Source organism: Heloderma suspectum, chromosome 1 (assembly GCF_057233095.1).
Source record: "Heloderma suspectum isolate Gila_16-S chromosome 1, 16-S_ref, whole genome shotgun sequence".
NCBI lineage: Eukaryota > Metazoa > Chordata > Lepidosauria > Squamata > Helodermatidae > Heloderma > Heloderma suspectum.
In genome coordinates this window covers 111100296-111122119 of record NC_139458.1, presented here as the reverse complement: position 1 = coordinate 111122119, position 21824 = coordinate 111100296, and the positions used below count along the sequence as shown (strand labels likewise).

At 41.3% G+C, this 21824-nt stretch overlaps 1 protein-coding gene across 7 annotated transcripts in view; it reads right to left on the bottom strand.

Annotated features, from left to right (window-relative positions):
• PPFIBP2 (PPFIB scaffold protein 2) overlaps nt 1-21824 on the bottom strand; it is a 163764-nt gene that overhangs the window by 35818 nt on the left and 106122 nt on the right. For 6 of the 7 annotated variants that reach the window (XM_084853491.1, XM_084853462.1, XM_084853481.1 and 3 more), the window contains 3 exons: nt 15049-15141; nt 8974-9082; nt 2535-2596 (listed from right to left, as the gene is read on the bottom strand). In XM_084853491.1, coding sequence (XP_084709617.1) covers nt 2535-2596; nt 8974-9082; nt 15049-15141 — 264 coding nt within the window. Of the gene's footprint in view, nt 1-2534; nt 2597-6803; nt 6837-8973; nt 9083-15048; nt 15142-21824 lie in introns of all 7 variants that reach the window. The other variant, XM_084853454.1, reaches the window with a different exon arrangement.

Sequence of the window (21824 nt, the reverse complement as noted above, 5' to 3'; positions counted from 1 at the left end):
CAACCAGCTTGCAGCAAATTGCCTCGTGGAGACACCCCCCTGGTGGATGCAAAGGGAGAGGTGTGAGATCAACCACAAGACATAATTCATCTCTTCCAGTAAACTTCCCTGAGCAGGGGAGCATTGAAAGGGGGTGGGGGAACAAGCCTCTCTCATTCACTGAGCAGCACCTATGCAGTTGATGATGTTCAGTTCTATCTGCTGGACACCTCCCACCCAACCCCAAAGTATGGTGGTTTCCAGTGCTGTTTGACCCGTGAAAGCATATTTTTAGGTAGTGTATACTTTTCTAAAGCAATTTCAGGAAAATCCAGATATAACCAGAAAATGCTTCTGAAACTGTTTCTATGTAAATTGGGTCCTGGACATTCTATGTGATGTCTCTTCCAAGAGCGAAAGCTAAAACTTGATGACTAGATACTGTCTATGGACCTTGTGTTGCCTGTTCCTAATATATACCTTCATCATAGCTAGCATAGGATTTCACATGGGAGTTTGAAATGTTATGCTGAGATATTTATTTTGCTGATTGTAAAAAGCATGTCACAGAACCATTTTGCCGGCACATTTGACAATATGGGTAAAGATTGCCCCATTTTCTACCTTACTTTCACCTTAGCCACCCTCGGTTTTTTAGCACACCTCTAGTTCCTTCATCAAAATCGGTGTGGAAAATAATAAAATGATCTTTACCCATTATTTGAATGAGATGAGTGTACTTGGAATAGACACAAAAGACTAATATAATAGCACTGCAATGTTAACAGATGTGTTCACTGATAGAATGATTGCATTTTCTCTTGCAAAAAAATACCCGCCACAGTAGCATTACGCTGAGGGTAAACATTTTGGATCTTGTTCAACAAACAAGTAACAACTGTGCATTTATTGCAGAAACAATCATATGGAAAGGCCCAAATAATGGGCTAATGCATTTAAAAAAAAACTGATGGGAAAAATCCAATGCCAGTATGGTGAATTTACTATGAAAATAAGTTGTAGATCAGACATATAACTGTTCAAAGTTGTGCTATCGTAAGATCTTGTTCTATTTTTTTTTCTCCTAAAACAATATGCACTCAGAAGCATACATCTTACAGAAAGTTTGCACAAACATAGCATCATGACTGCCCTTAGTAACCAGACCATTTGTTAGAATGCTTTGGATATTTCACTCAAAGTCACTCCCCTCTACTACAAAATAACGTATTGGAAATAGAATAGCAATATAAGGCTCTTATATTATATAAGAGCCAGTGTGGTATAGTGGCAAGAGTGTTGGACTGGGAGTTGGGAGATCTGGGTTCTAGTCCCCACTCAGCCATGGAAGCTCACTGGGTGACTTCATTGTAGTCACACACTCTCAGCCCAACCTACCAAGCGATCCTTTGGGTTGTTGTTGTGAGGATAAAATGGAGAGGAGGAGGATAATGTAAGCTGCCTTGGGTTCCTTGCAAGAGGAAAAAAGGCGGGATATAAATGCAATAATAAAAAATAAAATAAAAGGCTCCAGTAAAATTCCCAAAATAACCACTTTGTCCTCTGCATCTGTTTTAAAATGTCACGTTATTGCTGCATGAAGATACCATGCCATGAAAACGAGTAATAAAAAAGGAGAGCCTAAAGTATATCATCAGAATTCCTCAAAGTCATGCTGATGCTAATCTTATTGGGGGAAAGTATATATGCACAGACACATCTACATACTCTGTGGTAGGAAATACTCTTGGGGTGATCGCCAGCCTGCATATTTGTACGCTGTTAATGGAGATCAGCCAACATTTTTTCACCTTTCATGGGACACCACCTGCTTTATGTCACTTCCAGTAACAGGAAGTTGAGAGGGGTCAAGACTATCTTATGATTAAATTCTCACCATGGCACTTCCTTCATGAAAATATGTGTGACTACAAAATGTGAGTCATGGGAAAGTTTAGGACTCTGGGGCCTATAGCCTAATAAGCTATTTATCCTCCAGTAACGGACAGCCAGATTATGGGTAAAAAAGCTACAATTTCCCCAGTGCTGGGCAAGGAATAAATACTTCTCACATACTACCAACTTCCCCTTTAATTCTCTTTTTCTCCTAGCCTGAGGGTAGCGGCAAGCAGAGTACCAGCACCAGGAATATTAATATTTATTCCACAAAATATAAATATTATGAAGTAATTTTCATTTTATTATGATTTTATGTGATTATCAATTAGTTTTAAAAGCTTTAATTCATTACTGGATTATAAACTCATGATAAGTAGCATGCATTGGTTAAAAAGGGGGGAAGGAATGGCACCCAGGAGATATGGAGAGTCCTGCTTCTGCTGGCAAGTGGGGTGTCCCTAATTGCAGCTTGATGATGTTTCTTTCACTGCAGGTGAAAGAAACACCATCAAAGAGGGAGCTCTTTTGCAGTTTGCAAGCATTGTAGAAAAGTTGCAGGGAGAACATGATGGGCAAATGCATTTGGAAGTTCAGTATACCATCCATTTTCATCACCATTGAAACAAGATTTGAATTGTCCTTAGCTGTTCTCTCACCTTGTCTTCATTTGCAGCTAATAATGATTCTATTCCGACTTTCAAACGTTGGACCTCTTGATCTAAAATAAAAGTTTTGGAAGTTAGGAGAGAAACATTCTCATATATTGGCATCAGTCAATATGGTATACAATATCATGATTTTATCAGACTGCAATAGCAAAAATAGGAACTAGAGATCAAATAGGAACGAGTCCAATAGGAACTAGAGATCAAATCGCCAACGTTCACTGGATCATGGAGAAAGCAAGAGAATTCCAGAAAAACGTCTATTTCTGCTTCATTGACTACACTAAAGCCTTTGATTGTGTGGATTACAACAAACTGTGGCAAATTCTGAAAAAGATGGGAGTACCAGACCACCTTACCTGTCTCCTGAGAAACCTGTACGAGGGTCAATAAGCAACAGTAAGAATCGGACATGGAACAACCGATTGGTTCAAAATTGGGAAAGGAGTACGACAAGGCTGCATATTGTCACCCTGCTTATTTAACTTATATGCAGAGTACATCATGAGAAATGCCGGGTTGGATGAATCACAGGTTGGAATTAAGATTGTCAGGAGAATTATCAACAACCTCAGATAGCAGACGATACCACCCTAATGGCAGAAAGTGAAGAGGATCTCAAGAGCCTCTTGTTGAGGGTGAAAGTGGAGAGTGCAAAAGCTGGTTTGAAACTCAACATTAACAAAACTAAGATCATGGCATCTGGCCCCATCACTTCCTGGCATATAGAAGGGGAAGAAATGGAAGCAGTGACAGATTTTACTTTCTTGGGCTCCAAGATCATGGCAGACGGTGACTGTAGCCATGAAATTAAAAGACGCTTGCTGCTTGAGAGGAAAGCTGTGGCCAACCTAGACAGCATAGTAAGAAGCAGAGACATCACCTTGCCGACAAAAGTCCATCTAATCAAAGCTATGGTTTTCCCAGTAGTAATGTATGGCTGTGAGAGCTGGACTATAAGGAAGGCTGAGCGCCGAAGAATCGATGCTTTCGAACTGTGGTGCTGGAGAAGACGCTTACGAGTCCCCTGGACTGCAAGGAGGTCAAATCAGCCAATCCTAAAGGAAATCAACCCTGACTGCTCATTGGAAGGACAGATACTGAAGTTGAAGCTCAAATATTTTGGCCACCTAATGCGAAGAGAAAACTCCCTGGAAAAGACCCTGATGCTGGGAAAGATTGAAGGCAAAAAGAGAAGGGGACGGCAGAGGATGAGATGGCTGGATAGCATCACTGATGCAATGAATATGAACTTGAGCACACTCCAGGAGAGAGCGGAGGACAGGAAGGCCTGGCGTGCTATGGTCCATGGGGTCACGAAGTGTTGGACACGACTTAACGACTGAACAACAACAACAATAGCAAAAATAATTTTGGTAATATTGTCAAGCAAAAAAATAAAATTGACCAGGGTCAGTGCCTCCACAGAGCCTCCCCCACCACCTGCTTAACTTGCTAGATGCGGCAGCTGTCTCCACATGGCAAGCTGGTCATGTATACTGGGGTCACAATTTTTATCTGATGAGTTTTTCCACACACAGCAAAAGTCTCTTGGAATAAATTAAAAAGAACATCCACAACCTTCTACATAGATGTATTTCTTCAGAAATGTATTTGCCACCCTTCAGCTTAACACTTCCAGGATGAGTAACAATAATAATTTAAAAAATCACAAATCATCAATGGTTTGGAAGCAGAGTGAGCTGAAGTCTTTGCAAGCCACTTCTGCCCATTTGCTTTGCCAATTCCATCCTCCTGTGTTGCAAACTAGGTTTTTCCTGAGGTTCTCCTCACCCTGAGAAGCTTTTTGAGGCAGGGGGATATAGACAGCTGTACTGGAGAGGAGGGGGTGGAAAAGCCCCTTTGCATGAGTGAACTTCTGCACACAACTGAGATCCAATCCAATCAAATACAGCAGAAAAACATAGCCACAGGAGAAAAGGAGTTCACTCAGAATTTTAAAACGATTGGAAGAATAAAAAGGTCCTTGTCTAGTGAGCCTCCCTGGGAAAGGAATTCCAGTGGCAGCACAGCTGAGAAGGCCCTCTTCCTTGTAGTCACCACCTAAGCTCAGAAGGTGAGATACTTGGAGGAGGGCCTCCAGTGATGACCTTAATATGCAAGCAGGTTTGTGTGGAAGGAGACTACCCTTCTTTAAGCCTTCAGCCTGAGTCACGTACTTTGATGCTCAGGTATGGCATGAACAATGGAAAAAAGCAATGCAAATTGCATTAAATAAGCCACACAACAAGTTTATTTTCCTGAATTCTGAAGTGAAAAAATATTTTTTTCAAAGGTTGAGACATTCTGTGTTTAGAAAAGTAAATGGAATTATTCCCAAACAAAACAAAAACCTACGCGTGTGTACCTGTACACACACATACACTATCCATCCATTCCAGAATGGATTGCAAAACTGTTTTGTTTTGTTTTTCTAATAAAGTAGCAACACTTTAAGCACTATACCTACCTGAATGGCTGGTTTCGAAGCCAAAGCAATTACCTACTGACAAAAAATAGTTCTGCACACATCTCGTTATTTAAAATAAAATATTAGTATTTTAAATTTAAAAAACTTCCCCCACATGGTCAATTGCTTAAGGCATCAATTGAAAAGGCAGAAGCTTTAACAATATTAATTGGTATAAGTTTGATTTTGTTTCTCCTTACAGTTTCTACTGATATTCATCTCACTGTTGTACCAAATAATGCAAAATTCCTTGAATGAAATCCACTAGCCCATCCGCCAGCAGAATGGACACCATTGATGGAATGGATTCCCTCTGCAGTCCCCCACCAAGAGTCAAGGAGCCATCCAGAGCAGATGGGGGGCATGGGGAAATGGGGGGAGAAGGAGTAGTCCTGTTGCATGAGCACATGTCTGATCACATGACACTGGATTTTGCCCCTATGTTCACTAAAGCAAACTTACAGACAGGTGTTTTTTTTAATTTTGATTAGGGCCAGCTCCTGGACTTACTTCCTGATTGCCTTATGGCCCACTATCTCTAATATGCAAAAGTTCAGTTTTAATTACCAACCTCAAGCTTTCATACTGGAGTCATGGACATTTTTGCAGTTAACCTAAGTCTTTTAAGAATATACAACTTGCAGACAGGAACTGCCTTTCAAGCAGAAAAACACCTGGGATAGTGGGCAAGTGGTTAAAGTTTTGTATATGTCTACTGGGTGGATTATTCTTCATTGCAGGCATGGAACTAACTTGAGAGCAAATGCACCTAATAGTCCTGTGCTTGGGAAGAAGATACAGCTGATAACATATGAAGGACCTGATCTGATTACAGTAGTTGTCCAAGCAATACACATTTATAGGCATTCTAAATGAATGTTTGATGAATCCTAGCCTTTTTTGTAAGTGAGAAGTAACTCAATTGATTAAGGTTTCAAAGGAATAATTTGCAAAGATGGCAATGTGACACACAAGGAAAGAATGAAGAAAGAATTAGTGCTGCAAAAAATATTAGTAGAGGAAGGAGAGGATATCAGTTTTTAGTTTTTTTAAGAAGCAGAAGTTCAGTTTATCAATTCTAATTAATTTACCAAAGTACTGTAACAGCTAATAATAGGAGTGGAACAATTAGTAGATTGTATATTTTAATTACACTTTGACAGGTGCTAGCGTTTTGATATAGATGTGGCATGGACACAGCCAGCCAAGTCAAAAAACAGAAGCGACACAAAACAGCAAGCAATGCACATGCAACCAGACAGGCCTAAAGGAGGAAAAACACCACACTTCATGGTTTCAGACTTTGGATTATGTTTCATTATCGCTATTAGACTTAAAAAAAAAACCTGCATCAAGGTTTTCTTACTTTTAAGCAATCTTCTCCAAAAAGAGTTAAATGAGCGTGTCCACAAAATAGAAATATTTAAAGTGTCAAGTCATGTTTTAGAGTAACCCTTTTTCCAAAACCGCAAAAGGAGAAAAACACATCCACGAACAAAGTATCTCTTGCATACTTTGCTTGTCTCTGGAGTCAGAGCTTATTGAAAAGCCCATCTTGGTTAACTTATGCAACACTGAGATTTTTTTTGACTGTCTGAGATAAGAAATCTGACTGTATGACTGTAAGCCATTCTAATAGCTGTCTGTTTGCTGTAAGCAGTGAGATATTCATCCTGTGTGTTATGATTCAGCAGCCAAATATAAAGCACATTGAATGATTATTGCTGTAGAAGTACACTTTAGCTGTAATTTGTGTGTGAAAGGTAACAAAGCGAAATCTTAGGGCTTACGTTTTTCTTTTAGCCTTCGCCTATAAACTTCCTCTACGATAGGAAATGGAGACAGTCAAATACAGTACACAGAAAAAACACAGATTAGATACTATATGAAATTTCATCATAATATGCATTCAAGAATAAGAGGTAGACCTTGACATTACTATTGATCTCTATCAGCCCTCAAAAGTTGACAAGACAGATAACAAAGTTTTGTTGTTAAGACAACAGTACTAAGTCAATTTTTGCCTCATTTAAAGCACAATCATGTGCATGTTTTCTCAGAAGTAAGTGCTATTGAGTTCAATGGGGCTTACTCAAGTAAGTGTGTATGGGATTGCAGCCTTGCTATGCAAACATAAGCGTGTTTGCCCAAAGATTAGTCCCAGTGAGATCAACAGGGCTTACTCACTAGTACATATGTTTAGTAATACATGAACATCTTATTATATCAATCATGCATAAACAGTACTGAAACCAATATGAAAGCTCCAGTCTGTATAATAAATAATGCAATTCCTAGTGTGTGTCAAGACATCTTTGATAAAATTCCACCTAAAAGTAGTCATGTACGTTTTTTGGAAGCAAAAACAAATGGTTTGATTTTTACTGCCCATGCAATAGGAGAATAAAGATTCAGCCATTCATACTTGAAATGGTAGAAGAAATTAAGGATTTAGCCTGAATTAGCCTTCTGGATGCACAAAGCATATTCATTTTGATCACTAAGAGGTAGCCTTTATAAATGCTGCCCATTTCAAATGTCTATTAGTATTTATTTTGTATGAGCTGTTGTTCATATTGCAAGTGTACTGCATTTACTGAAAACAATACTCTGCAGTCATGAAATGTGCAACAGCAGGGAAGGAAGGAATGGTAAAAAGACAGAAAGGAAAGCAAGATTACATGTGGCTTCATTCTCAGTTAACAAAGTATACTCTATATGGTTAGCATTTTCCTTATGAGAGACTGTTGGACTTCTACCAGAGAGATCTGGGCTAAAACCTCAGATAAGTCTTGGCTCTCCTTCTGTAAATAGGAATGGCAGACTACCTCACAGGGTTGTTGCGAGGATTCAAGCAGTAATTATTGTAAACCAGTTTGTACACATAAGAATTGCTAGATAATAATCTGATCAGGATACAGAGATGAACCCATGCCATGGGTAAATTTAGGAATGCTTTACAAAAACTTTGTATAAAAAGTTGCTAGAAATCACTGTTTGGATAACCAAGAGAAACAGCCTACTAATTCAGGATTACAAAATAACACTCATCAATCTCTGCCATAGATACTTCCTATAAAATCATTTGCATTTCTAAATCTACCAATCCACATCTTATTCTCAAGAGCAGAATGGGCAAGACTAGGAGAAACAGTTTGATAAGCAACTTCATTATTTCTGCATCCCTATATTGTTACCTAGCTTGTAGGATTTTGAGCATCACCTTGCTGGAATGTGAAATGAGCGCAATTGTGTGGTAGTTTGAACACTCTTTGGCGTTGCCCTTCTTTGGAATTGGAATGTAAACTGACCTTTTCCAGTCTTGCGGCCATTGTTGAGTGTGCCAAATTTGTTGGCATATTGAATGCAGCACTTCAACAGCATCATCTTTTAGGATTTTAAATAGCTCAGCTGGAAGACTGTCATCTCCGCTAGCTTTGTTGTTACTAATGCTTCCTAAGGCCCACTTGACTTCACTCTCTAGGATGTCCGGCTCAAGTTCAGTGATCGCACTATCATGGCTACCAGTAGTAATGTATGGCTGTGAGAGCTGGACTATAAGGAAGGCTGAGCGCCGAAGAATTGATGCTTTCGAACTGTGGTGCTGGAGAAGACTCTTACGAGTCCCCTGGACTGCAAGGAGGTCAAATCAGTCAATCCTAAAGGAAATCAACCCTGACTGCTCACTGGAAGGACAGATACTGAAGCTGAAGCTCCAATATTTTGGCCACCTAATGCGAAGAGAAAACTCCCTGGAAAAGACCCTGATGCTGGGAAAGACTGAAGGCAAAAGGAGAAGGGGACGGCAGAGGATGAGATGGCTAGATAGCATCACCGATGCAATGAATATGAACTTGAGCATGCTCCGGGAGAGAGCGGAGGACAGGAAGGCCTGGCGTGCTATGGTCCATGGGGTCACGAAGAGTCGGACATGACTGAACAACAACAAAATATTGTTACCTCTTTCTGCAATTTCATTATTTGCTGATGTCCTCAAGATCTGACTCTGTAATCGTTCAATTTCTGAATCTTTTAGAGCTAGTTGTTCCTGAAGCTGTGCTATTTCAGCCTGAAAGAACAGATTAACATTAGCTTTCTCTTCACCTCCATCTCTTGCCAAAAAAGTAATACCAAGAACCACAATGGATGATTTTCTTGAAGGCAGATTAGAAACATCATGCCCTACACACACACACATTGCATTTTTCTACACCACATGAAACTAGAAATACAAGCTTCTCTTTCCATTTGGAGAAGTAAGCAGATTTTTTTTTTTTTGGTAGGAAGTGCACCCTAAAGTTAGCAAATTAGCTAGTCATGGTAGTGTGGGGCAAGTATTGTTTATCTTACAGTGTGAGGGCAGAGCATTCATGTCAGGAAATAAAATGAACACATTCTCAGAAATAATTCCCTTTTTGTGTGGAGTGATTATGAAGAGAAGGGCTAGATTGCAATTTGATAAGAAACTGCAGTCAATCCCACTATAGTGTAATGGGATTCTCTGTGCTGGACCAAATACCATGCAAAGCAGGAGATTCAAGAACAGATCTCCCCATTTTCACCTTGTCCCTCCTATACTTTAAAACAGGCACAGGGGGGTTCAAATTTCATCAAAGCAGTCGTTTGAAGGATGGGCTTTAACCCTTTCCTCCCAAGCTCCTATTAGCTGAACCTAGGGGGAAAGGCAACATTAATACTCCCATTTTAATGGCTGGTCACATGATATAGTCCAGATAAAGAAGTTCCTGTCTGAGTGTAGGGAACTTCTAATCACCCTAATGGACTTCGTACTAACCAAGCTAAGTGGGGGAGTTACAGCTATTTCAGGAAAAACTGAAATAAAGAACAGTATACACAGGTCTACGCTAAAAACCCATGCTATAATAACTACAGAACCCACTGAACAAGTATACCAAATTGAGAAGGAGGGTAAAATTTGCAATAAAAGGAAGAGTGATAAAAAATAACATGTTTGGCCAGTAGGAAATCTAAGCATAAAACCCCTAAGGCCCCAATCCGTATTGAAAAGAAAACTAAAAATATAAGAAGTACAGCTAGGGCCAAAATTCTTCCAAAGCGAAATTTGATTGATTATTTAAGATTCTGGAAGAAAATGATGAGAACCAGGAGGAACGCACTAATGAATCCTGACAAAAAAGTGGTTAAGGACAAAGGTGAAAGTGTAGTTTTGGCACCAAAGCGAAATATCTCTGGTCAACAGGTTATTACTGAAAACTGAAGTGTAGCGCAGGACCCCTGGTCAATTTTACACCTCCAAAGTAAAGTAGCAACTCCTGTTCTAGAGCCCCTGAAGCATGAATCTACCCTGAATCATACCTGGGCTAATAATTCTTGGCATCTACAGCTAATGAAACAGAATTTAGTTTTCATTAACTACCCAAAGCCAAAGGGCAGGCTGATGCAACAGGAGCGTAAAGCGCATTTCTTCCAGCTTACATTAGCTCTTCCTGAGACATTATTAGATTTAGATTTGTAATCAGTCCAAAAGATAGAATACCTTTTTGCAACTATAACATGGCATGAGCTGTTATTACTTTTGCTTTGCCAAATGTAGTAGCCAGAATCTATCATGCTAAAAAGGACTTTTATAGGTTAGGCATAAGATTAAGCAGACATTTTAAAAATGTTTCCCCTGCTATCTCTTTGGGAGTTTGGAGAAGAAGTATGGGGTGTCTTCCCAGTTCTCCCTTTAAGGATCCTCCAGTCGGGGACTTGATTGATCTAAGTGTTTCTAATGATCCCCCACCTAATATCCCTTACCGCCCACTGAAAGCTACTTTAACCTTGGGAATTTCCAATAACCCCAGAGGTACAGAGGAACCCCAGTTAGGGGGATTTTATGCTATCCCTGGATATTTCTTCCCAGAAGAATTAATAGAAAGTTTTGATGCCCTACCAATGCAAGATCAATGGGACAGTCTATTGAGATTATCTTCCATATTGGAATTACTGAGGAATAAGGGCCACCAGGTCCCTGGGACCCTATTAATTAATACTTCCACAGTTGACTGTGACCCACATAATGAAGGCATAGCCAGATTGGCTGAGGAAGAGTGTGACACTTACAGAGGCATGTCTTTAACATGCAATTCACAGCCCTCCAGTAATAAGGGAGAGTTGGCATTAAGTTCTGGGTCACTGGCATTACAACCATCTAAACTTTGCCATAATATTGCCTCTTTGAACTCTGGCGTGCAGGGGTATAATGTAGACTTAATTGGCTCCACTGCAGATTGTTTTGGTTTAAAGGGGATAACACACAAAACAGACACATTATATCTGGATATTAGTATTCTTAAAAGGCCCCTAGAGGGTCATCCAGTGACACATAAGTGCAAATTTATATCTCTTACGGACTTAGAGAGAGGGAATGACAGACAGTTAGTCAAAGAAGGTAGGGCTCAAATGAGTAAGGATGGTAAATTGATTATGAATCCTGCTGTTTTTGAAGGGGACTTGTCTTTGAGCCCATCTGGAGAAGTTACCTCCTTAGATCTTCCCAAAATTAAGTCAAGTAACACTTGGAAACCTTTGTCTTTTAAGAACTGACAAAGAGCTAAAAGAAGCATATCGAATGCAAAACATCCTATGCCACATTGAGCCCAAAGGGAACAGTTAGAACCACCAATAGAATCACTAAAATTGTTGTCTTGGAATATTTCTGGGTGGGGCAACAAGTTGAAAGATCAGGGCTTTCTACAGTACCTGTCCCAGTTTCATATATTTAGTCTTCAAGAAACTTGGACTCAAAAGATGAAGCTTCAAGGCTTTCAGGTATTTTTAGTGCATGCTAGAAAGGATCAAAAGAAAGGGAGAAGAACGGATGGTCTTGCCTTTGGGGTATCTGCCAGTTTGGATGTTGAGGTCCAGGCTCTGGAAACTGATTCACCATGCTTGCAGGTCATTCATTTGACCAGCTCAAAGGGAGTAAGATTGGTGTGCATAAATGTGAACATCCCCCCAAGAGGTTCTAAAGATCATGCCTCTAATACTCTTGAGTCCCTTTTGGAAACTGTCAATCAACAGTCTCCGTTAGGTCCAATTATAGTAATGGGAGACTTTAATGCAAGAATAAGTGATGAATATATAATAGCAACACAAAAGCTTGCATTAAGTATGGAGGATATAGCATATTTGCCAGATAGGAAATCTAGGGACAAGGTTATAAACAATGCCAGCATTTGTTTATTTAAGTTGCTGTATAAGCATACAATGCTTCTATGTAATGGTACCGGCCCAGATGAATCCACAGGCAACTTTACGTATTGCTCCTTGAAAGGGGGGAGTGTCATAGATTATTTTTTTGTTAAACTCTTTAAATGCTGCCTATGTAAAGAAATTTTCGGTTGGAGAATAGCCAGAGAGTGACCATCAGCCACCGCTTTTGGAGATAGTAGGGTTTCAAGAGATTAAGAAGGGAATGTGGCAAGATCCCCCTATGTACCATATGGGAAGCATAGACTGAGATGGGACTCTAATTTACAGTTAAAGTTAGGAGATGTCCTATTAAGTGAACATATGCTGACGCCAAGAGCTAGATTTCTTGGGGCAGATACACAGGATCCCCTGTCTATGTATCATATCATGGTGAAGCATTTGGGCACGATATGCTCAACCAACTCTCCCCTTAAGCCAAGACATCATCCAGAGGGTTGGTTTGATTAGGAGTGTAGGCAAGCAAGACTTGACCTCTGCTCCCTGCGCAGACAGGCTCATATTGGAGTGCTCAACCCCTTGCTGAGGGATTTGACGGTGAAGTATCACTTATATAGAAAATTGCTGAACCAAAAGCAAGCCTCTTATTACTCGCTTATGGGCAGATATAGAACAGGCGGCAGTCACCCGGGACTCAGTGAAATTCTGGCAGCTGGTATCCTTCAAATTAAAGGAAGCTAAATATTGTCTGGAGGCACATATTATGCCTAAGACATGGGAAACATATTTTGAGCAAGCCCTTAATTCTGAGGCTGGCATAGACCTGGACATGAATTATTTGTTACCATTTCGGCTCCCTAACATCATAGAAACTGGTATGTGGCTAGCTGACTGCCACTGAAGTTAAGCAATTAATTTCAAGCTTAGGTAGGCAGAAGGCACCTGGGGAAGATATGCTTCCTCCAGATATTTTTTTGGATAATTTACATTGCTGGGCCTCCGTATTGGCCAAGCTTTCCACTTAACTCAATTGGCAGAGTCCCCAGTATTTGGAATCAAAATATTGTTTTGATTTTCAAGAAGGGGGACAAATCCTCACTAGCCAACTATTGCCCCATTAGCCTGCTTGATGTATTCTCCAAAATGTATACATATCTGCTCGCTAAAGCAGAGGCTTGGGCAGATCAAAGTAACATCATTGGAGAGGAATAAGGAGGCTTCCATCATGGTAGATCAGCCATAGATCAGTGTTTTGTGTTGAATCACCTGAGAGAGAAATATGCATGTTCCCCGAAGAAGCATTTATATGCTGTTTTTGCCGATTTGAACTCAGCCTTCGATAGAATAAACAGAAAGAGGCTGTGGTATAAATTATGGAGGCTTGGGATGAATAGGCACCTTTTGATTTTGATCAAGAACTTATATTCTGATACAGTGATTCAAGTAAGAGCTGTTAAAGATGGACAACTATCAAAGGAGATTAAAACAACAAAAGGCGTAAGGTAAGGATGCCTGCTGGCTCCACTTTTGTTTACCATTTATATAAATGATAGCAAAGCTAGCCAGTGACTCAAATATATTATTATTGGTGTCTGTTGGGGCTCGGAAATTGAATATATTATTATATGCTGATGACATGTTTCTTTTATCTCAGAATTTAATAGGAATGAGAAGACTGCTGAAAGTTTTTGGGGATGTTTGTAACAAGGAACAACTTATGTAAATTACTCAGATTAAAGTTATGGTTTTTGGTGCCCGCTCCCCGAAACATAAATGGATACTGAATGACCATCAGCTGGAACAGACTTATCAATTTAATTATCTGGGAGACTGTTTCACTCAGAATGGATCCTGGACTGGCCACTTGTCAGCTACTAAACTGAAGGCTCAAAAATCTACACAGACAGTATTAAAAATTTGCTAAAGCCAAGGGAGGTAATTTAGTTGTTCCAGCTGTTAGAGTTTTTGGTTCAAAGGTCATTCCACAGATTATATATGAGGCTGAGATATGGCGTTTCTCTGAGAGATGTTAGTTAAGAGTCTTTAGAGAATAAATTCTGAAGAGCATTACTGGATCTCCCACCAGGCACACCTGCCAGTTATATACGGGCAGAAGTTGGAGTAATGCCAATAATATACTCTATTTGGCATACTGTCTTCTTCTACTTCCTCAAAATGAAATGCTCGGCTAATGACCTAGAAGGTTCCAGACTTCAGGCAGTCATTGACTGCAAAGGATTTTCATCCAGGTATTAAAGGCGATCCTTAAGTTTGAAATGATGTTGGTTTATTCCATTACTTATGAGCCACCAACGATGGGGGTGTGTGTATGCCACTGGCTGTACTTCCTGAATGGTTAGTGCCCCACTTTTGTCACACCCCTTGCATTACAGCTGAAAGTCCTGACTTCACTCCCATCTGGGTGTGTTTCCTCTCAGCTTCAATGTGGTGGTGTACAGAGGCCAACTGCCAAAACAGTTATCCTTGTTCCAATATTTCTGGCCCTGACTATATATGGTATGATATGGACTACATACAGTTATGCGTGTTCTGGCACTGCAATATGCCGATGGACCTAATTGCTAGCAACATACACATTTTTCAAAGAACAAAATAAAGCTAATATTAATTTATGTTCAAGTGGTAACAGTGTGCAGATACCAGGTTGAAATTTGTTGTTCAAGAGCACTCCTGAGGAAGAACTGTATTCAGAATGCATTGGGCTCAACAATTTTTTTCTCTTTTATACACAGAGCTTTACATTTTAAAATGATGATTGCAGTTCTCTCATGAGTGTTCATTAAATGGCAAACCTGGATTGTCTCTGCATAATACGTGAAATGGTGCTGTGCTACTTACTTTAGTTGCTTTCAATTTCCATTCATACTGCGTCCTTTCATTTTCCAGCTCTTCAACCTTAATTTTTAGGTGTTTCAGTTCCTGTAACAAATTCTGCAGAGGAAAAAAAAGACAAAATATTTTACTCATGATACTGGACACATTGGTGAAACTATGTAGTGAATACAATTTCTATAAAATAAGACATCCTAGAGCAAACTGCTACAAGAATTGTCTTGATTTGGTATCCTGCTAAAGTAAATTCTCTTTTATTTATGAGAGCAATAAAGCAAGACAGGTTGCTTATCTGTAACTATAGTTCTTCGAGTGGTCATCTGTGGTCATATCAGCTCTGCACCTCTGTGGAGCCTCATTCAGGAAACTTCTATAGCTGAGGAATTTTCAGCAGGCACCCCCCAGTATGCATGTCCCAGTACGCATGTCCCTAACGGGTTCCACCTATTCCCCCAGTTCCTTGAGACTGCCAAATGCAGCATTGGAAATGAGAAGAACCTCAGTACCAATACTAAAATTGATGTTGACACCCAAGTGGGAACAGTGGGTGGGTTGTGTAAATTGAAGAACCACAGTTACAGGTAAGCAACCTGTCTTTCTTCTTTGTGGTCTCTTTGCATTACACATATAGGCAACTAGCAAGCTGACTTATCAGAGGCAGGTCAGTGTCCTACTGTAATACAGCTGACAAAGCGGTACGACCAAACGAGTAGAGCCCTGGCCTGCACATCAAGTTGGTAATGACAGATGAAGGTAAATGGTTTTGACCAAGGAGCCACTCTATGGAGTTCAGGAAGGGAGACTCCCTTTCCAAACTCTACAGATGTAGCCTTGGCAAGAGTTGAATGCACCCGGATCTGCTCTGAATGCTCAAGACCAGCCAACTCGTATGCCAGCTCAAAGGTGTGGACCACCCAGGAAGAAAGTATCTGCAACAATACTGGCAGTCCTTGATGCTTGCCTCCATAACAGACAAACAGGCAAGAAGACTGGCAAAGGGTTCCTTGACTTATAAAAAGCTAGGGCCCACCAAACATCCAAGGTGTGAAGAGTGGACGCGAGTGAAGTAGGAGAAGATGAAAAGAACACTGGTAGCACTATGTCCTGTTTGAAAATGGGAGCAAACCAGGGTTGTCTCAGCCACCACAGTATGATTAGTATGCAGTCTGTCACATCTGTCCTTATCTTTGCCAGCACTTCTGTGATGAGCGGAAAAGGAGGGAATAGGTACAAGAATGTTCCTGTCCATGTGAAGATGAAGGCATCTCCCAGGGACTTTGTATCCACTCACGCTCTGCTGCAGAAGCTCAGGCAAGCGGTGCTTTTTGCCTGAAGTACCCCAACAGCAAAAAAAAGTGGTCGACACAGTTCTGTCCAGTGTCCACGCATGCGATGCTGGGTAAGTCTGACTCAAATGATCAGCCACAACATTGTTCGAGAATATGCACTGCAACCAACCTCATCTGACGGACAATGTACCAATTGAAGATGCAATGGGTGAGATTGATGAGAGGGAAAGATTTCATTCCTCCTTGCTTGTTCAAGTCGTAAATGGTAGTGGTATTGTTTGAAACTACTTGAACGAAGTAGTTTCAAGTTTCAGGGCCTTCTCAACTGCTAACAGCTTTAAAATGCCGATGTGACATGTGGCTTCCATCTCTGCCCACATCCTTTGTGCCATCAAGGGTCTGCAGTGTCCCCATCCCAACAGGGACGCATCCCTCATGAGCAATCAAGATGGAGAAGCCTGGAGAAAGGGATCCCTTCCAGCAAGTTGGAGGCAGCCATCCACCATGCCAAAGTGTCCGCCACCTTCCAGAGCATACAAAGGCATGTCTGATGCATGTCCCAAGCTGGACTGAATGTGTGGATAAACCAATTTTGGAGCACTCTCATCCCTAATCATGAGAATGACACTACCACAGTAGTCACCCCCATCAGCCGCAACAGTCTTTGGACCCACACTGTGAGGGTGATTGCTTGAGTAAATAACTCTTCTGTATGGCACATCAGTGTTGATGCCTGGTCAGGAGGTAGGAACGCTTGGCTAAGCATGGAGTCCAGTATCACCCCAATGAACTGGATATGCTGTGTTGGTTTGAATTGGGATTTCTCTATGTTAAAGCAGAGACCGAAATCCTATAGAAGATTACATGTAATGGAATTAGCCTGCAGGATCCCTTTCCTCATGGAGGCACCAGGAACCAGTCGTCGACAGCCCTTGGACACAAAGGTGAGCTCCTGCCACAGCCATGTACTTCGTGAAGACCCTCAGTGCTGTGGCAAGACACTTGAAATTGGCAGGCAGCAGGCCCAATGGCAAACTGAAGGAAGCGTTGGTATTATCTATTGATGGCAATATGGAAATAAGCATCCCACAGGTCCAAAGACCCAAACCAATCTTCCTTCTGTAGGAGTGGGAGCATCGATGCCAGTGTCACCATTTGGAACCACTTGGGGTGATAAAGGAGGTAGCATCCCTGAGATCCATGACTGGTCGAAGCTCTCCATCCTTCTTTGGAAAGATAAAGTACCCAGAATAGAATCCACTGTAAAGCTGATGCACCGGAATGAGTTCTATTGGTCAGTCAAGTTTGGCATTGGATCTGTAGTGAACACCTCTTTGCTTTTCTTCTTCTTCAGTTCCAAAGAGGTCTTTTGCATGTGGGCCTTTTTTGTTAGCTTTTTTGCTATCAAAAGCTTCAATGACTGCCTAGGAGTGGATATGTTGGTACGCCCTGAATCCAGGGATCAAGTGGGGCGGGGGAATGGATCTTGGTGTTCCCAAATGCCATGGCAAGTGGGAAAGGTCTTTGACACTCCAACTGCGGAGGGGGTGTCCTTCGATACCTGTGCCATGGTAGGCATGTCTGCTGATGGGTCCACCACTTCAAGGGTCCTTCTCCACAAAACAGCCTGAAGCCCGTCCAAGAGACTGCATCTCACCTGTTCTGTAAAGGCTTGACAATGAGTGTAAGTGTCCACCTTGTGTCCTTTCCCAAGGCAAAAAAGACACAAAGAATGTACATTGGTGTGAGGAAGCTTGCTGTCATAGCGAACACACTTTCAAAAAGGGGCCTTCAAGACCATACACCCTCAAGCAATCATAGAGATCATGAATAAATCAACACAGAAAAACCAAAACAGTACTAATAAGAAAAAATGAGAGGACAGAAAGATGAAGACAGAAAAAACACCTCAGCAGTTGTAATATCTGAATAAGAAAGCAAAAGCTGAGAGACGTTCCCAACGAGGCTGTCACAGTGGTGGTCAAAAGACAACTGAGGGAATAAGCGGGAACCTGCTAAGGAAATGCACACTGGGATAGTGAGGGAGGGTTCCTGTTGAAAATTCTTTAGCTACAGAAGTTTATTGAATGAGGCTCCACACAGGCACAGAGCCCACATGTGTGATGCACAGAGACCACAAAAAAGAACCATGGTTTGGAGGCAACCCTTATCAGCACCAATCACAGATCATGCAGCCAGCATAACATCAAAGCACCAGACAGCCAATCAGATTTGTCCACGTGATGGCATCACAGAGCCAAATCAAAATAAGGGAAATACTTCCTGCCCTCGCTCTGAATGGGAGAACATTTTTGCCCCATTTTGTAGGCCCCTTGCCATTATTATTGCCGAAATAGGAAAGAATGAATTTCATAGGGGGCAATTTTTGTCTTGAACAGATGGTTTCATCTCAAGTGTAATAAGTGTTTCTTTGATATCTTTAATCCCCTCATGATAGCATATGGCTGGAAGTTGCTTGTTCATTTTTTCCTTTTAAAAATAATAATCAAAGCAGTCATTTTACTGGTCAGTATTTGATAAAATACCACCCAGGAACTGATTTACATCTGGTATACTGGCTAGGACAGGGCAAAAGCCAGATTCAGCAGTAAGGTTCTCACACTGGAGTTAAAAAAACAAACAAAAACAAACTAGCAGAGTTAGCTGCTTTTAAATGGATAAGCTATGCAACTGCTTTTTATTTTTTCCCTTCCAAACAGGAGTTCAGTGTAGCTCAGAAATTTGATTTCACTATTTTAAAGACTGCCTGTTCAGATCAAAACTATTTTCTTAATAGACCCATTTCTTATGAACCACAATCAAATCATGTTCTTTCCTCTTTATGTATGCTTGAATATGAAATCCTTTGGGTCAATTTCTTCCAGCCCGGTTCTACTGTCAGCATTAGGCAATCAAGATATATGATACATTTAATGGAAGGCAGAGCTACAAGGAAGAAAGAGACAGTAAATTATGAAAAAAATGTGCAATTCCAATACGTGATCCTTCGAAGTTCAGAAGACAACATTGCAACTTGAACAAACTGAGCTAATAAGAAGTCTTAAAATGAGCTTATGTTAGGCATACCAGTACCATTCCTCTTCTGTTCAATTTCATCATCTTAACCAAAGTAGCTTTCAGCCTGACATGTGAAGTGGTTTTTGATCAAACACAGTGAAGGTTTATTCTACAAATTCCCAAAAGCCTTTACTCAAGTGCTTGTTTTGCAGGATAAGCAATCAAAATATATGGGGTTTAAACAAAGAAATACATAATGGAGCCCTGACTGTGCCACCCACCCCATTTGATCCCCTTAGAATACGCGCAATGAACACAAATCATATGCCTATGATTTTAAGACATTCTAAAGCTCGTTTTCTTAGAAGAAGGGGAGCTGTAGACAGACATTTATTCATGGCCCTAGAGAGGTGGGCAACTTGTAGCTCTTCAGATTTTGTGGCCTACAATTCCCATGATCCCTCACTACTGGCTAGCACAGTAATAAACTTTACATGTAAGCTCAAGACCGGATTTTTGAAATATGCGCTATGTGGTGCTACCGTTGGGCTTGGTCTGGAAGCTGCAGCTAGTTCAGAATGCAGCCACAAGGCTACTAACAAGGGCCTCTTTTTGACAACATATTACACCTCTGCTAAAAGAACTGTACTAGCTGCCAATAAGCTACCGGGCCAAGTTTAAGGTGTTGTTATTAACATAAAGTCCTAAACAACCTGAGACGAGGTTCCCTAAGGGCTCACCTCACCCCTTATGTCCCTGGCCAGTTTTTATACTCCTCAGTATGTGGCATCCTCAGAAGTGCTCTTTTTGAGGAGTGCAAACAAGGTGCCTCTGCCTGATTTTTGGGATTCCCAAAATGGGGTTCCATAAATCAGATCACCCCATTCACCAGGCTCATCTAAACCCCTGTGTAGCATTTTAAGGGGGATGGAGGAGCTGCTGTGGAAAGGAGGGGAAAGGGAAGTCCACTTCTTCCAGCCAAATTGCATGTACCTAAATCTGGATCCAACCCACTGAGTACAACACAGATTAGCAATGTAATCCACAACTAATTTAAGCCTACTTGCTTGTAGGCTTACATTAAGCCTACTTAAGCCTACAAGCAGAGTCACACCAAATAAGCTTCAGAATAGATATAAACTATGGTGGACCACCATGATAATTATCTTTGTTGTTAAGACCAGCCACATCACAGTTTAGGCCAGAGGTCTCCAACCTGGCACCCAGGGGTGCCACTGCATCCACAAGACCAGGCCGAGTCAGTCGACAAATTATTTCTCCCCTCTGCAAGTGAATGGTTTGTTTTCTCCATTCACTTGCACAGGATGAAAAAGTCCTCCTTGCCAAAAATGGCTGGAGGTGGGACAAAGTGCACCCTCTACCAAAGATCTTTGGGGCAACAGGATACTTGGTGGGGGTGACCTTTGCCCCCTTCAGACAATTTTTGGTAGGGGGATTTTTCTTGCCCCATGCAAATGAATAGAGAAATTTGTCCATTCACTTGCATGGGGAAGGGGAGAGAGGGAGAGAGAGAGGAAGAAAGAGGGATGGATGGGGGGACAGAGGAGGAAAGAGAGACCAGAGAGAGAGAGAGAGAGAGAGAGAAGATCCAGAGAGACGGTGGAAGGAAGGAAAAGGAGTCACAGAGAGGGAAGGAAAGGAAGAAGGTAAGGAAGGGAAGAAAGAAATAGAGAAAGAGAGAGGAGCCAGACAGAGCAAGCGAAAAAAAGAGGGACCAGAGAAAAAGGGCGGGGGGGGGAGAGAAAGAGACCAGAGAGAGGGAGAGAAAGAAATAAGATTCAGAGAGAAAGAAAGCAGGCAGGCAGGAAGGATAGAAAGAAAAAGGCTGAGAGAGAGAGAAGGAAAGAAAGAGCCAGAGAGAGAGAAAGTGTGAGAGAAAGAAGATCAAGAGAGACAGAAGGAAGGAAGGAAGGAAGGAAGGAAGGAAGGGCCAGAGAGAGCGAGAAAAAGAAAGAGGGACCTGAGAGAGAGGATGGGGGGAAGAAAGAGACCAGAGAGAGGTAGAGAAAGAAAGATGATCCAGAGGGACAGAAGGAAGGCAGGATAGAAAGGAAGTCTTAGAGAACGGAAGAAAGAGAGAGAGAGAGAGAGAGAGAGAGAGAGAAGAGGAGCCAGAGTGAGTAGCACACATACAGGGTGCACATTCATGCATGTATACAAAAATGGGGGGGGGGGGCGCTCCCAACATTTTTGTGATTGGCCCTCACAAAAACAGCAGCAACTAATTTGTTGTGGTTCCAAGGGCACTTTTTCAAAATGTCAAGTGTCCCCACAATCCCAAAAGATTTGGAGACCCCTGGTTTAGGCAGTCATTTCTGCTGCCAAGTGCAGTCCTTTGAATTTTATATAGCTTTGACAAAATTCTTCTAAGAATAAGCAGGAAGAGAAAGAACTGATTTACAACTGGGAGTCATGGCACATTGTTATTCTGTCCTGATCAAAGCCAAGACAAAC